General features: G+C 43.7%; 1 protein-coding gene across 1 annotated transcript in view; it reads right to left on the bottom strand.

Annotated features, from left to right (window-relative positions):
• LOC140722625 (uncharacterized) overlaps positions 1-14,197 on the bottom strand; it is a 121,779-nt gene that overhangs the window by 21,686 nt on the left and 85,896 nt on the right. Inside the window, 2 exon segments of the mRNA XM_073037328.1 lie at positions 8,717-9,799; positions 9,920-10,014. Of these exon segments, the coding sequence (XP_072893429.1) occupies positions 8,717-9,799; positions 9,920-10,014 (1,178 nt within the window).

Raw genomic sequence — 14,197 nt, 5'->3', positions numbered from 1 at the left:
CAGATGTTGTTCAGGCCTCAGACAAAGTCAGGAATGAAAACGTTGAGCATGGTGCAGTGAATATGCTGAGCCCTGTATATTTCAATACAAGGAGCAGCATAGGAAAGGTGGATGTGTTCAGGGCATGGATCAACACCTGGAATCAACACTAGGATCTGGCAACTGTGGACTGGGACAGGCTGCTTTATGGCAAAGGTGTGCTTGGTAAATGGGAGGCCTTCAAAGCAAAATTTTGAAAGTACAGAGCGGGTATGTCAGAATAAAAGGTAAAGATAGAAACTGTAGGGAAACTTGGATTGCAAGAGATATTGAGACCCTGGTAAAGCACAAAATGGAATTGCATAACAGGGATAGGCAGTCAGTTTCTTATGGAGTATAAGAAATGCAAGAGAAAACATAAGAAATAAATCAGGATGGGTAAAAGATGGCATGAGGTTGCTGTCACAGAAAAGGTGAAGGATAATCCTCAGGGATTCTAGAGATAGATTAAGGGCAAAAGGATTGCAAGGCACAAAGCTGATCCTCTGGAAGACCGGAATGGCAATCCACATGTGTGGAACCAAAGCAGATGGGGAGATCTTAAATCTTAAATATTTTTCCATCTCTATTTACTCAGGAGATGGACAAAGGGTCTATGGGAGTGTGGAAAAGCGGTATTTAAATTGTAGACCCTGTACAGATTAAAGAGGAGAAGTTACTTCACTGTTCAAAATAGAAGATAGAAATCTACAGCATATTCCAGGCCATTCAGACTAAAATGTTGTGCCAACCATGTAACCTACTCTAGTAACTGCCTAGAATTTCCCTAGCACACACCCTCTGTTTTTCTAAGCTCCATGTACCTATCTAAGAGGCTGTTAAAATACCCCATTGTATCTGTCTGGTCCTCCGCAGCTGGCAGTGCATTCCACGCACGCACCACTCTCTGTGTAAAAATCTTACCCCTGACATCCCTCAGTATCTATTTCCAAGCACCTTAAAACTATGCCCCCTCATGTTAACCATTTCAACCCTGGGAAAAAAACCTCTGGCCACCCACACGCTCAAGACCCTTCATCATTTTATGCACCTAAAAATGTCTCTAAATATAAACAAGGAAATTATACATTGCACAATCTACTTTCCATGATTCAGTACATTTACACAGAAAGGTGTGTAAAAAGGGCCCAAAGAATATCAGGGACAAACAGGCCCAATTCACCAGAACCACAAACTGTTCCTGCTGCTACCATCCAGGAAACGATACCACAGCAAAAGGAGCAACAGGCTCCGGGACATCATCTTCTACCAGGCCATCAGACTGATTAATTCATGCTGATACAATTGCATTTCGATGTTATATTGACTGTCCTATGTGCAAACTATCTATTATAAATTACTGTAAATTACACATTGCACATTTAGATGGAGATGTAACGTAAAGATTTCTACTCCTCATGTTTATGAAGTATGTATCTAATAAAGTCAATTCAATTCACCCTCTCCACTATCTGTTCTGTCATTCTGGCTCCCATTCCCCCTACAAATTATTTTAACTACATCACCCCTTCCCCTGTTCACTACCACTAGCAAGCCTTACCACTAGGATATTCGTCCCCTCTTGTTCTGTTCCTCTAACTAACGAATCCCCTATCAGCCAGGGGATAGACTGACTTTCCTCTGCCAGGTAATTCCCCCCAACAGCTTCTAAAGTGGTCCACCTTTTGTTGTGGGGGATGGCCACTAGAGTACTCTGCGATGGCTATTTAACCTCATTCCCCTTCCTGATTCTCACCCAGTTTCATGTGTCCTGCACCTTGGGTGTAACTCACCTCTCTTCATGTCATATCTATCACCCCCTCCAACTGCTGGATGATCTGGAATTCACCCATTTCAAGTTGCAGCTCATTGAAGTGCAGGGTTACAAACTGCAGCTGGATGCACATCTCGTAGGTGAGGGCATCAGGGACACTGGAGATCTCCTCTCCTTCCCTCCAATACCTCTCTAATTTGTAATAATCTCCCCTCTAACTTATAATAACCAGTGTGAAGATAAATCTTGTACTGTGTATTTTTTACCCAGTGACAAGATGTGCACAGTGAATTTTATATGGAGAGGTATTCATCTTAACAGCTAGCAAATCACTGTCAATAGGAACTTTGATCTCCTCTGGGTTTGATCGAGTTCATCTGCACTCTCACACAACCTGTGTAGCAGGCCTGTAACAGGAAATGGAAGATTTTCTCACCAAAGTTTTTGCACATTGTCCATATGTGGTTTCCTTGCTAAATTATGCTTTAAAAAGTCAGATTTCCAAATATCACTCCACTTCTTCCCACTTGCAAATTCTCCAGCAACTCTTGCATCACCAAAATGCAAACAGGCATCACTAGTTTCTGTACACTACATAAATATTTCCTCTGAATATTTCTTCTGAAATATTTCCTCCCAATGACTGACGGTGGTGGACTCAGTGATGGTATATGAAGGGGAGGGCAGTAGCCTGTCTCACCGGAGTCTGGCACATTTGTGATGTGAAAGCTACTTGTTGCCCAAGAAAAAAGGTGTTTGATATCATTATGTACCCAGAGAGAATTGGACAAAACATGTTCTCACCGGTAGAAAAGTCCAGAGCAAGAGGAGGGAGAGCAAACAACACACAATCTACGGAAAAGAGTACTAATGCTGATTTTCTGAACTGCTGATGTAAAATATTTTGTTCCCTTTCTCCGAGTTCCTAATCCTTGCATTTAGACAGCTGGAGCTCAGCTCTGTCTGAGAGATCCATCGGTTCCCATTCCCTCATCAGCCGGAAGCTCCCCGGGGCCCGTGTACGGATCGTGGGGCTGAGAGAGAGGGAAGAGGGCAGGACTGTCCCGGGATTGCTGGCCACGGTGTCAGAAATTCAAAGGAATTATCCTGAAGTCGGTGTTTCAGCTAAAAACACGGAGAATCGCTCTTAACCGCAGCCGACATTTTCAAGGCCTTCTGTGTACTGCACGCATGCGTGATACTCGGGGATGGCCTCAGCCTGACGCCTGCGCATTTCATCGGCGCTTCAGCGCCGGCGAAATTCTTAACGCATGGCCCTATGGGTAATCACGGTGCCATTAAATATTTCTGCAAGCACCTGTTCAATGTCCATACCTCATTTTTTTTATAGTGTGTATAGAAAAATCTGCAGCTGTTTTAACGCAGAAAGCGGCTCCTATAAGCAATATACTCAATATCAACGTGTATCTAATGCCAAAGTAAAATGCAGATATAAAACACAGGAGATTCAGCAGTTGCTGGAAATACACAGACGCACACACACAAAACGCTGGAGGAACTCTGCAATTCAGAGAGCAACTAAGCAGCGGAGTTGACAGGCTAGACACTCTGAAGGGGCTCGGCCTAAACGTTGCCTTTTTATGCCTCTCCACAATTGCTGCCTGACTGTTGATTTCCACCAGTATTTTGCAGAAATTAACCACCTTTTCTTTCGATCAACCAGTTTCCAAATGCTTCTAATCTTTCTTTTGTAGCCACATCCTGCTGGTCTGATTCCTCCTCCTCGTAAACTCTAGACCCAATCTCTCTTTGCAGCCCCAAAGCCCTGACTCAATCTGGCAACTCTTTGGTTTCTGACTCTGCACCATCGACGATTCACTCGCTAGCCTGCTGTCACACTTCAGAGGCGTATTGTGTTACGAGACCGCAGGTTCGCTAACTGTGAATGTCGCTTTAAGTGCCTGAGTGAGGCGGGGGAGTGACGTCAGACACAAAGGGGGAGGGAGGGAGAGAGAGAGGGGGAGGGAGAGGGGAAGGGGTAGGGGAGGAGAGGGGGGAGGGAACGTCAAAACCACAGTGAGCTCATCGTCTTATTCAGACTGGAGAAAATCATGCGGGTGTATAAGATGATGAGAGGCATTGGTCGTGTGGATAGCCAGAGGCTTTTCCCCAGGGCTGAAACGGCTAACACGAGGGGGAATAGGTTTAAACTGCTTGGAAGTAGGTACAGAGGAGATATCAGAGCTAAGTTTTTTTTAAGCAAACACTGATGTGTGTGTGTGTGGTATGCACTGCCAGCGATGATGGTCGAGGCGGATACAATAGGGTCTTTTAAGAGACTCTGAGATAGGTACATGGAGCTTAGGAAAATAGATTTCTATGATTCTGTGAAATTTATGGGAAATCTCCTATCCCACAGAGTGGTGATTAGTTGCAACCTGTCACCTCAGGGAGAGTGAGAGGGGAACAGCAGGGGTAGATTTTGATATATGGATATGGAACAGAAACATGGGCAGGAACCAGATGGGCTGAGTGGCCTTTCTAGTGTACATTGTGAGTGTGGTAGAGACAGTAAGTACCTGAGACACGGGATTTGATACAGAACTGATTTATCGTTCACAGATCCACAATATTAAACATCAGTCTTGTTTAAGGCTATCATCAGCAGTACAGACTCCTCCAAGGCTCAGTGACCAGGGTTCAGTCCTGGGTGCGATGAGCAGCCACAAGAAATGCAGAATCTGACAGTAACCGTCCCTCATGAACCTGCAGCTGCCTTCAGTTACTGTGATGGTTAGACTTTTAACACAGAGCTGATTTGGACTTCCTCCCTGATGTAGGAGGTTTCAGACCAAATATGTAGGGGAGAAGGAAAACAAAAAGATAATAAAGTTGCGTGCACTGTTAGGGATAAGCAGAGAGGAAGAGGTGGAGAGTTTCTTAAATGCATTTATTTTAATGCTAGGAGCATTGTAAGAAAGGTGGATGAGGTTAGAGCATGGATTGATACCTGGAAATATGATGTTGTAGCTATTAGTGAAACATGGTTGCAGGAAGGGTGTGATTGGCAACTAAATATTCCTAGATTTCGTTGCTTCAGGTGTGATCGAATTGGAGGGGCAAGAGGGGGAGGCGTTGCTTTGCTTGTCCAAGAAAATATCGGGGTGGTGTTTTGACAGGATAGATTAGAGGGCTCGTCTAGGGAGGCTATTTGGGTGGAATTAAGGAATGGGAAAGGTATAGTAACACTTATAGGGGTGTATTATAGACCACCTAATGGGGAGTGAGAATTGGAGGAGCAAATTTGTAAGGAGATAGCAGATATTTGTAGTAAGCACAGGGTTGTGATTGTGGGAGATTTTAATTTTCCACAGATAGACTGGGAAGCCCAATCTGTAAAAGGGCTGGATGGTTTTGAGTTTGTAAAATGTGTGCAGGATAGTTTTTTGCAGCAATACATAGAGGCACCGACTAGAGAAGTGGCAGTGTTGGATATCCTGCTGGGAATGAGATAGGTCAGGTGATGGAGGTAAGTGTTGGGGAGCACATACCATTTGATCACAATACCATTTGTTTCAAAATAATTATGGAGAAGGATAGGACTGGTACCAGGGTTGAGATTTTTGATTGGAGAAAGGCTAACTTTGAGGAGATGCAAAAAGATTTAGGAGTGGATTGGGACTATTTGTTTATGGAAAGGATATAATAGAGAAATGGAGGTCATTTAAAGGTGAAATTTTGAGGGTACAGAATCTTTATGTTCCTATTAGTTTGAAAGGAAAGGTTAAAGGTTCGAGAGTGCCATGGTTTTCAAGGGATATTGGAAACTTGGTTAGGGAAATGAGAGAGATCTATAATAAATATAGGCAGCATGGAGCAATTGTGGTGCTGGAAAAATATAAAGAATGTAAAAAGAATCTAATATAAAGAATGTAAAAATAAATTAGAAAAGCTAAAAGAGGATATGAGGCTGCTTTGGCAAGTAAGGTGAAAATGAATCCAAAGGGTTTCTACAGTTATATTAACAGCAAAAGGATAATGAGGGATAAAATTGGTCCCTTAGAGAATCAGAGTGGACAGCTATGTGTGGAGCCAAAAGGAGTGGGGGAGGTTTTGAAAAAATTATTTTCATCGGTATTCACTTAGGAGAATTATATTGAATTGTGTAAGGTAAGGGAAACAAGTAGGGTAGTTATGGAAACTAAGAGGATTAACGAAGAGGAAGTACTAAAGCTTTTAAAGAATATAAAAGTGGACAAGTCTCTGGTCCTGACAGGATATTTCCTAGAACCTTGAGGGAAGTTAGTGTAGAAATAGTAGGGACTCTGACAAAAATATTTCTAATGTCATTTGAAAGGGGGATGGTGCCGGAGTATTGGCGTATTGCTCATGTTGTTCCATTGTTTAAAAAGGGTTCTCAGAGTAAACCTAGCAATGATGGGCCTGTAAGTTTGACATCAGTGGTGGGTAAATTAACGGAAAATATTCTTAGATATGGTATATATAATTATCTGATTAGACAGGGTCTGTTTAGGAACAGTCAATGTGGATTTGTGTGTGGAAGGTCACGTTTGATAAAACATATTGAACTTTTTGAAGTGGGTACTAGGAAAGTTGACAAGGGTAAAGCAGTGGATGTTGTCTATATGGACTTCAGTAAGGCCTTTGACAAGATTCCACATGGAAGGTTAGTTAGGAAGGTTCAATCGTTAGGTATTAATTTTGAAGTAGTAAAATGGATTCAACAGTGGCTAGATGGGAGATGCCAGAGAGTAGTGGTGGATAACTGTTTGTCAGGTTAGAGGCCGGTGACTAGTGGTATGCCTCAGGGATCTGTACTGGGTCTAATGTTGTTTGTCATATACATTAATGATCTGGATGATGGGGCGGTAAATTGGATTAGAAAGTATGCAGATGATACTAAGATAGGTGGCGTTGTGGATAATGAAGCAGGTTTTGAAAGCTTGCAGCGAGATTTAAGCCAGTTAGAAGAGTGGACAGAAAGATGTCAGATGGAGGTTAATGCTGATCTGTGAGGTGCTACATTTTGGTAGGTCTAATCAAAATAGGACATACATGGTAAATAGTAGGGCATTGAAGAATGCAGTAGAACAGAGTGATCTATGGGGCATAGATAATAGAATGATGGTGAATAGTCCCCTGAAGGTGGAATCTCATGTGGATAGGGTTGTGAAGACAGCTTTTGGTATGCTGGCCTTTATAAATCAGAGCATTGAGTATAGGAGTTGAGATGTAATGTTAAAATTATACAAGGCATTGTTCAGGCCAAATTTGAAGTACTGTGTACAGTTCTGTTCACCGAATTATAGGAAAGATGTCAATATAATAGAGAGGGTACAGAGAAGATTTACTAGAATGTTACCTGGGTTTCAGCACCTAAGTTACAAAGAAAGGTTGAACAAGTTAGGTCTTTATTCTTTGGAGCATAGAAGTTTGAGTGGAGACTTAATAGAGGTATTTAAAATTATGACGGAGATAGGTGGAGTTGATGCGGATAGACTTTTTCCATTGAGAGTAGGGGAGATTCAAACAAGAGGACATGATTTGAGAGTTAGGGGGCAAAAGTTTAGGGGTAACACAAGTGGGAACTTCATTACTCAGCGGTAGCTGTGTGGAGGAGCTTCCAGTAGAAGTGGTAGAAGCAGGTTCGATATTTTTTTTAAATGGATAGGTATATGGACAGGAAAGGAATGGAGGGTTATGAGCTGAGTGCAGGTCAGTGGGATTAGGTAAGAGTAAGCTTTCAGCATGGACTAGAAGGGCTGAGATGGCCTGTTTCCATGCTGTAATTGTTATATGGTTATATAATAACCATCCGGAAATTATATTACAGGATGAACAAGCAGGAATAACTCCCTCAATAGATATAACCATTCCCAACACCCACATCTTCGTCAACCAATGGAGCACCTCACAACAGGTATTGTTTCTGTCATCAGTCAGACAACCAAATTATTTTCTGTCAATCAGCTTCGAAATGTTCCTACTCTGTTATTCGGTTCCACTCCCTGCTGCTGATTCCCTTCTCATGATACGTTCTTACCCCAAACATCTTCCAGAGCCCCACACTCTACCCTGTGCAGACCTGCCTCTGGTTTCTGATCATGATTCTTTGAACATCCAACTGATGGTTTCCAATTCTACTTCCAGTCTTTAAAGGACACTGGTGTTTTCAACAACCCTTTGTAAGCAGGAAAAATGACCCATAAAATGGAAATGAGTCGTGATTAAGGAGGTTAACTACCAATGTCATTCTTCCTCAGCCCAGAGATTTGAGGGGCGAAGAACATCTCAGACAGAACTGCAGTCAGCTCAACTTCTTCAGTCTGCAGGAAATTCAAGGGAAACCTCTTCACCCACAGAGTGGTGACTATTTGGAACCCATCACCACAGGGAGAGTGAGAGGTGAATAACAGGGGATGATTTAAAAGGACTGTCGTGGAATTGAATCTCGGCAAGGTCTGGGCAGCCTGAGTTGACTCTCTACTGTGCACTACGTGTGTTATAAATTCACTAAGTACCAGAGACAGAGTTTAAACTAAAACTGATTTATTTGTCTCAGGTCCAGAGTATTAAACACATCTCATTAAAGGTGAATATGCAGCAGAAGAAACTCCTCCCATGCCCAGTGAACAGGGTGCAGAACTGGGTGTGGTGAGCAGCAGCAATAATTGCAGAGTTCAGCACCGACAGTCACTCTCGAAATTGCATTCAGCAACGGTGATGGACACACATCCAGTGAACGGTCTCTCCAGTGTGAACTCAATGATGCACATTTGGTTGATTTGGCTGAGAGAATCTCTTCCCAAAGTCCGAGCAGGTGTCCAGAGTCTCCCCGGTGTGAACTGACTGGTGTGCTCGCAGGTGGGATGACTGAGTGAATCCCTTCCCACAGTCTGAGCAGGAGAATGGCTTCGCCCCAGTGTGAACTCGCTGATGTGCTTGCAGGTGGGATGACTGAGTGAATCCCTTCCCACAGTCTGAGCAGGTGAATGGCCTCTCCCCAGTGTGAACTCGCTGATGTACCTTCACTTGAGATGGAAAAGTGAATGCCTTCCCACATTCTGAGCAGGTGAATGGCCTCTCCCCAGTGTGAACTCGCTGATGTGCTTGTAGGTGGGATGACTGAGTGAATCCTTTCCCACACTCTGTGCAGGTGAACGACCTCTCCCCAGTGTGAACTCGTTGATGTGCTTGCAGGTGGGATGACTGAGTGAATCTTTTCCCACAGTCCGAGCAGGTGAACGGCCTCTCACCAGTGTGTACTAATTGGTATTTCAGTAGGTGAGATGACGACCTGAACCCCTTCCCACAGTCTGAGCAGGTGAATGGCCTCTCCCCACTGTGACCTCGCTCATGTAGCTTAAGATTAGATGACGAAGTGAATCCTTTCCCACATTCTGAGCAGATGAACGGCCTCTCCCCAGTGTGAACTCGTTGATGTAACTTAAGTTGGAATGATGTATTGAATTCTTTCCCACAGTCTGAGCATGTGAATGGCCTCTCCCCAGTGTGAACTCACTGATGCACCTTAAGGTTAAATAATGAAGTGAATCCTTTCCCACAGTCTGAACAGATGAATGGCTTCTCCCCAGTGTGAGATCGCTGATGTGCTTGTAGGTTGGATGACTGAGTGAATCGCTTCCCACAGTCTAAGCAGGTGAATGGCCTTTCCCCAGTGTGAACTCGCTGATGCACTTTAAGGTTAGATGATGAAGTGAATCCTTTCCCACAGTCTGAGCAGATGAACGGCTTCTCCCCAGTGTGAACTCGCTGATGTACCTTAAATTGAGATGATGAAGTGAATCCTTTCCCACAGTCCAAGCAGGCGAATGGCCTCTCCCCAGTGTGAACTGACTGGTGTGCTTGTAGGTAGGATGACTGAGTGAATCCCTTCCCACAGTCTGAGCAAGTGAACGGTCTCTCCCCAGTGTGAACTCGCTGATGTACCTTAAGTTGAGATGATGAAGTGAATCTTTTCCCACAGTCCGAGCAGGTGAACGGCCTCTCACCAGTGTGAACTGACTGGTGTCTCAGTAGGTGAGATGACAACGCAAATCCCTTCCCACAGTCTGAACAGGTGAACGGCCTCTCACCAGTGTGAACTGACCGGTGTGCTTGTAGGGTAGCGAATCGTGCGAATGCCTTTCCACAGTCCGAGCAGGCGAATGGCCTCTCCCCAGTGTGAACTGACTGGTGTGCTTGCAGATTAGCTGACAACGTGAATCCCTTCCCACAGTCTGAGCAGGTGAATGGCCGCTCCCCGGTGTGAACTCGCTGTTGAGCCATTAGGTCAGTTGACTGAGTGAATCCTTCCACACAAATTCAATGTGCACTGACTGGTGTATGCAACAGGCAGGAAGACTGTCTCAATCCATTCTCACCCACAGAACAGATGAATGGCTTTGCCCATGGTGAACCTGCTGATGTACCTTCAGTTGAAATGACCGACTGAATCCATTCCCACTGTCTGAGCAGATAAATGGATTCCCCCGTGTAAATTGACAGCATGCCAGTCGGTCAGATGATCGAGTGAATTCCTCCCCACAGTCTGAGTAGGAATGATGATCGAGTGAATCCCTTGTTCCACTTCTTAAATATCTGGACATAGACAACAAAATGGCGTGTTGTGTCAGACAAACCCGTAGATAATTTCCTTATTGTTTTTAACCTGAAAAAAGATTTATAGTACATCATAAAGTGAAGGACAACATTTCAGATGAGATCAATTGAGTTGTCAAGGTGTGATCTGACATCACATTGTTACAGTGAGGTTCAACCCAAGTTGGAGAGAGAAATCATCTTCCAACTGGGCACAGTGCTGGTATCTGGAATAAGAATGGGGCATTTCTGCCATCTCCAATCTGTGACCTGGCTCAGTTTGACTCTCTCGATTAGTATTATTCCCTGTTCCCAATGAGCTGCAAATGTGCCTGGCCCCACAGTAACTGACCTCTCTCATGCAAATACCCTTTGTTGATGTGTAGCTGGGATTTTCTTTTATCTACTGTCAATATAAAGTGCCACAGTTTTGAAGCCATGTAAACATTTCCTGCCCAGATGAATGGTTGGTCCACACAGCTGTTAAAAGGAATTAAATGAATAATCATATTATTTCAGGTTCTTGTCAGTCATAGAAAAGTACAACACAGAATCCAGCCCTTTGGGCCATCTAGTTTGTGCTGAACTATTTAAACTGCCCACTCACATATTCCTACCATCCAGGTACCGATATGAACCTCTTAAATGTTGAAATTGAGCTTGCCTGCACCACTTGTACTGGCTGCTCATTCCATACCCGAATGACCGTCAGTGTGAAGACGTTTCCCCTCATGTTCCCCTCACCTTTCCCCCTTAACCCATGGCCTCTGGTTGTAGTGCCACCCCATCTCAGTGGTAAAACCCAGCTTGCATTTACCCCATCTATAACCTTCATAATTTTGATATACTTCCATCAAGTCTCCCCTCAATCTTCTACATTCCAAGGAATTCCAATTGTGGGGAATTTTAACATGCGAGTGGATTGGGAAAATCAGGTCGGCACTGGATATCAAGAGAGAGAATTTGTAGAATGTCTCCGAGATGGCTTTTTAGAACAGGTTGTTGTTGAGCCCACTAGGGGATCGGCTGTACTGGATTGGGTATTGTGCAATGAACCGGAAGTAATTAGAGAGATGGAAGTGAAGGAACCCTTAGGAAGCAGTGATCACAACATGATTGGCTCTCCCTTGTCCATTTTCATAGTTACAGGTTGTTGTTGAGCCCACTAGGGGATCGGCTGTACTGGATTGGGTATTGTGCAATGAACCGGAAGTAATTAGAGAGATGGAAGTGAAGGAACCCTCAGGAAATTTTCGAATGGAAAAAGGATGCAACCATTGCTGACAAGAGAAGTCAAAGCCAAAGTAAAAGCGAAGAAGAGGGCATACAAGGAAGCAAAATTAGTCGGAAGACAGAGGATTGGGAAGTTTTTAAAAGCTTACAAAAGGAAACTAAGAAGGTCATTAAGAGGGAAAACATGAATTATGAAAGGAAGCTAGCAAATAATATCAAAGAGGACACTAAAAGCTTTTTCCAAGTATATAAAGAGTAAAAGACAGGTGACAGTAGATATAGGACTGATAGAAAACGATGCTGGAGAAATTGTAATGGGAGATAAGGAGATGGCGGAGGAACTGAACGAGTATTTTGCATCAGTCTTCACTGAGGAACCATTTGACAAGGTGCCACACATGAGGCTGCTAAACAAGGTAAGAGCCCATGGAATTATGGGAAAGTTACATATGTGGATAAAGCGTTGGTTGATTGGTGGGAAACAGAGAGTGGGAGTAATGGGATCCCATTCTGGTTGGCTGCCGGTTACCAGTGGTGTTCCACAGGATTCTATGTTCGGGCCGCTTCTTTTTACGTTGTATATCAACGATTTAGATTATAGAATAGATGGCTTTGTGGCTAAGTATGCTGACAATACAAAGATAGGTGGAGGGTCTGATAGTGCTGAGGAAACAGAGAGTCTGCAGAGAGATGGATAGATTGGGGGAATGGACAAAGAAGTGGCAAATTAATTACAATGTCGGAAAGTGTATCATCATGCACTTTGGTAGAAGAAATAAACGGGCAGACTATTATTTAAATAGGGAGAGAATTCAAAGTTCTGAGACGCAATGGGACTTGGGAGTCCTCGTGCAGGATACCCTTAAGGTTAACCTCCAGGTTGAGTCGGTGGTGAAGAAGGCAAATGCAATGTTGGCATTCATTTCTAGAGGAATAGAGTATAGGAACAGGGATGTAATGTTGAGGCTCTATCAGGCACTGATAAGACCTCACTTGGAATACTGTGTGCAGTTTTGGACTCCTTATTTAGGAAAGGATGTTCTGTCTTTGGCAAGGGTTTAGAGAAGATTCACTAGAATGATTCCAGGAACGAGAGAGTTAACGTATAAGGAATGTTTGACTGTTCTTGGACTGTACTCCTTGGAGTTTAGAAGAATGAGGGAAGACCTGATAAAAACATTTCGAATGTTGAAAGGCATAGACAGAGTGGATGCGGCAAAGTTGTTTCCCATGGTGGGAGAGTCCAGTACAAGAGGGCATGACTTAAAGATTGAAGGGTGCCCATTCAGAACAGAGATGCAAGAAATTTTTTTAGCCAGAAGGTGGTGAATATGTGGAATTTATTGCCACGGGCCGCAGTGGAGGCCAAGTCATTGGGTGTATCTAAGGCAGATATTGATAGGCATCTGAGTAGCCAGGACATCGAAGGTTATGGTGAGAAGGCGGGAGAATGGGACTAAAGGGGAGATTGACTGGATCAGCTCAAGATAAAATGGCAGAGCATACTCGATGGGCCGAGTGACCGACTTCTGCTCCTTTGTCTTATGGTCTTATGGAATAAAGTCCTGACCTGTTCAATCTCTCCTTACAACCCAAGTCCTCCAGACCTGGCAACATCCTTGTGAATTTTCTCTGAACTCCTTCAAAGTCTTTACATCTTTCCTGTAGGTTGGTGACCAAAACTGCACTCAATACTCCAAATTAAGCCTCACCAATGTCTTGTACAATGTCAACATAACATTCATCTCCTGTACTCAGTACTTTGGTTCATGAAGGCCAATGTACCAAAATCTTTCTTTCCATCCACATTGAACTGTGACACCACTTTCAGTGAATTATAGACCTGTATTCCCAGAATCCTTTCCTCTACAACACTCCTCAGTGCCCAAACAGTCACTGTGTAAGATCCACCCTGGTAAGTCCTACCAAACCACAACACCTCGCATGTTTCTGTTTTAACTTCTACCTTTCATTTCTCAAAACATTTTTCCAGCGAGTCCAGGTCACACTGCAAGCCATGATAGTCTTCCTTGCTGTCCACTAGACCACCAATCTTGGTGTCACCCACAAATTTGCTGATCCAGTTAAGCACACCAACACCCAGATTACTGATATAGATGACAAACAACAACAAAACAAGCACTGATCCCTATGTCACACAACTAATCACAGGCTTACAGTTAGAGAGGGAACCATCTGCTACCACACTCTGGCTTCTCCCAAAGACAGTGTCTCATCCAATTTACTGTCTCATCTTGAATGCTGAGTGACTGAACCTTCTTGACCAACCTCCCATATGAGACTTTGTCAAGTGCCTTGCTAACGTCCATGTAGACAACATCCACTGCCTTGCCTTCATCCACTTTCCTGATAACTTCCTCGAGAGACTCTATAAGATTGGTTAGACATGACCTACCATGCACAAAGCCATGCTGTCTATTCTTAATCAGTCCACATCGATCCAAATACTTATATATCCGGTTCCTGCACATAACTTGCAATAACTTTGCCCCTACTGATGTCAAGCTCACCAACGTACAATTTCTTATTTATTTTTAGAGCCTTTCTTGGACAGTAGAACAACATCGG

Source organism: Hemitrygon akajei, unplaced genomic scaffold (genome assembly GCF_048418815.1).
Source record: "Hemitrygon akajei unplaced genomic scaffold, sHemAka1.3 Scf000082, whole genome shotgun sequence".
NCBI lineage: Eukaryota > Metazoa > Chordata > Chondrichthyes > Myliobatiformes > Dasyatidae > Hemitrygon > Hemitrygon akajei.
This window is presented reverse-complemented; position numbering and strand designations above follow the sequence as displayed.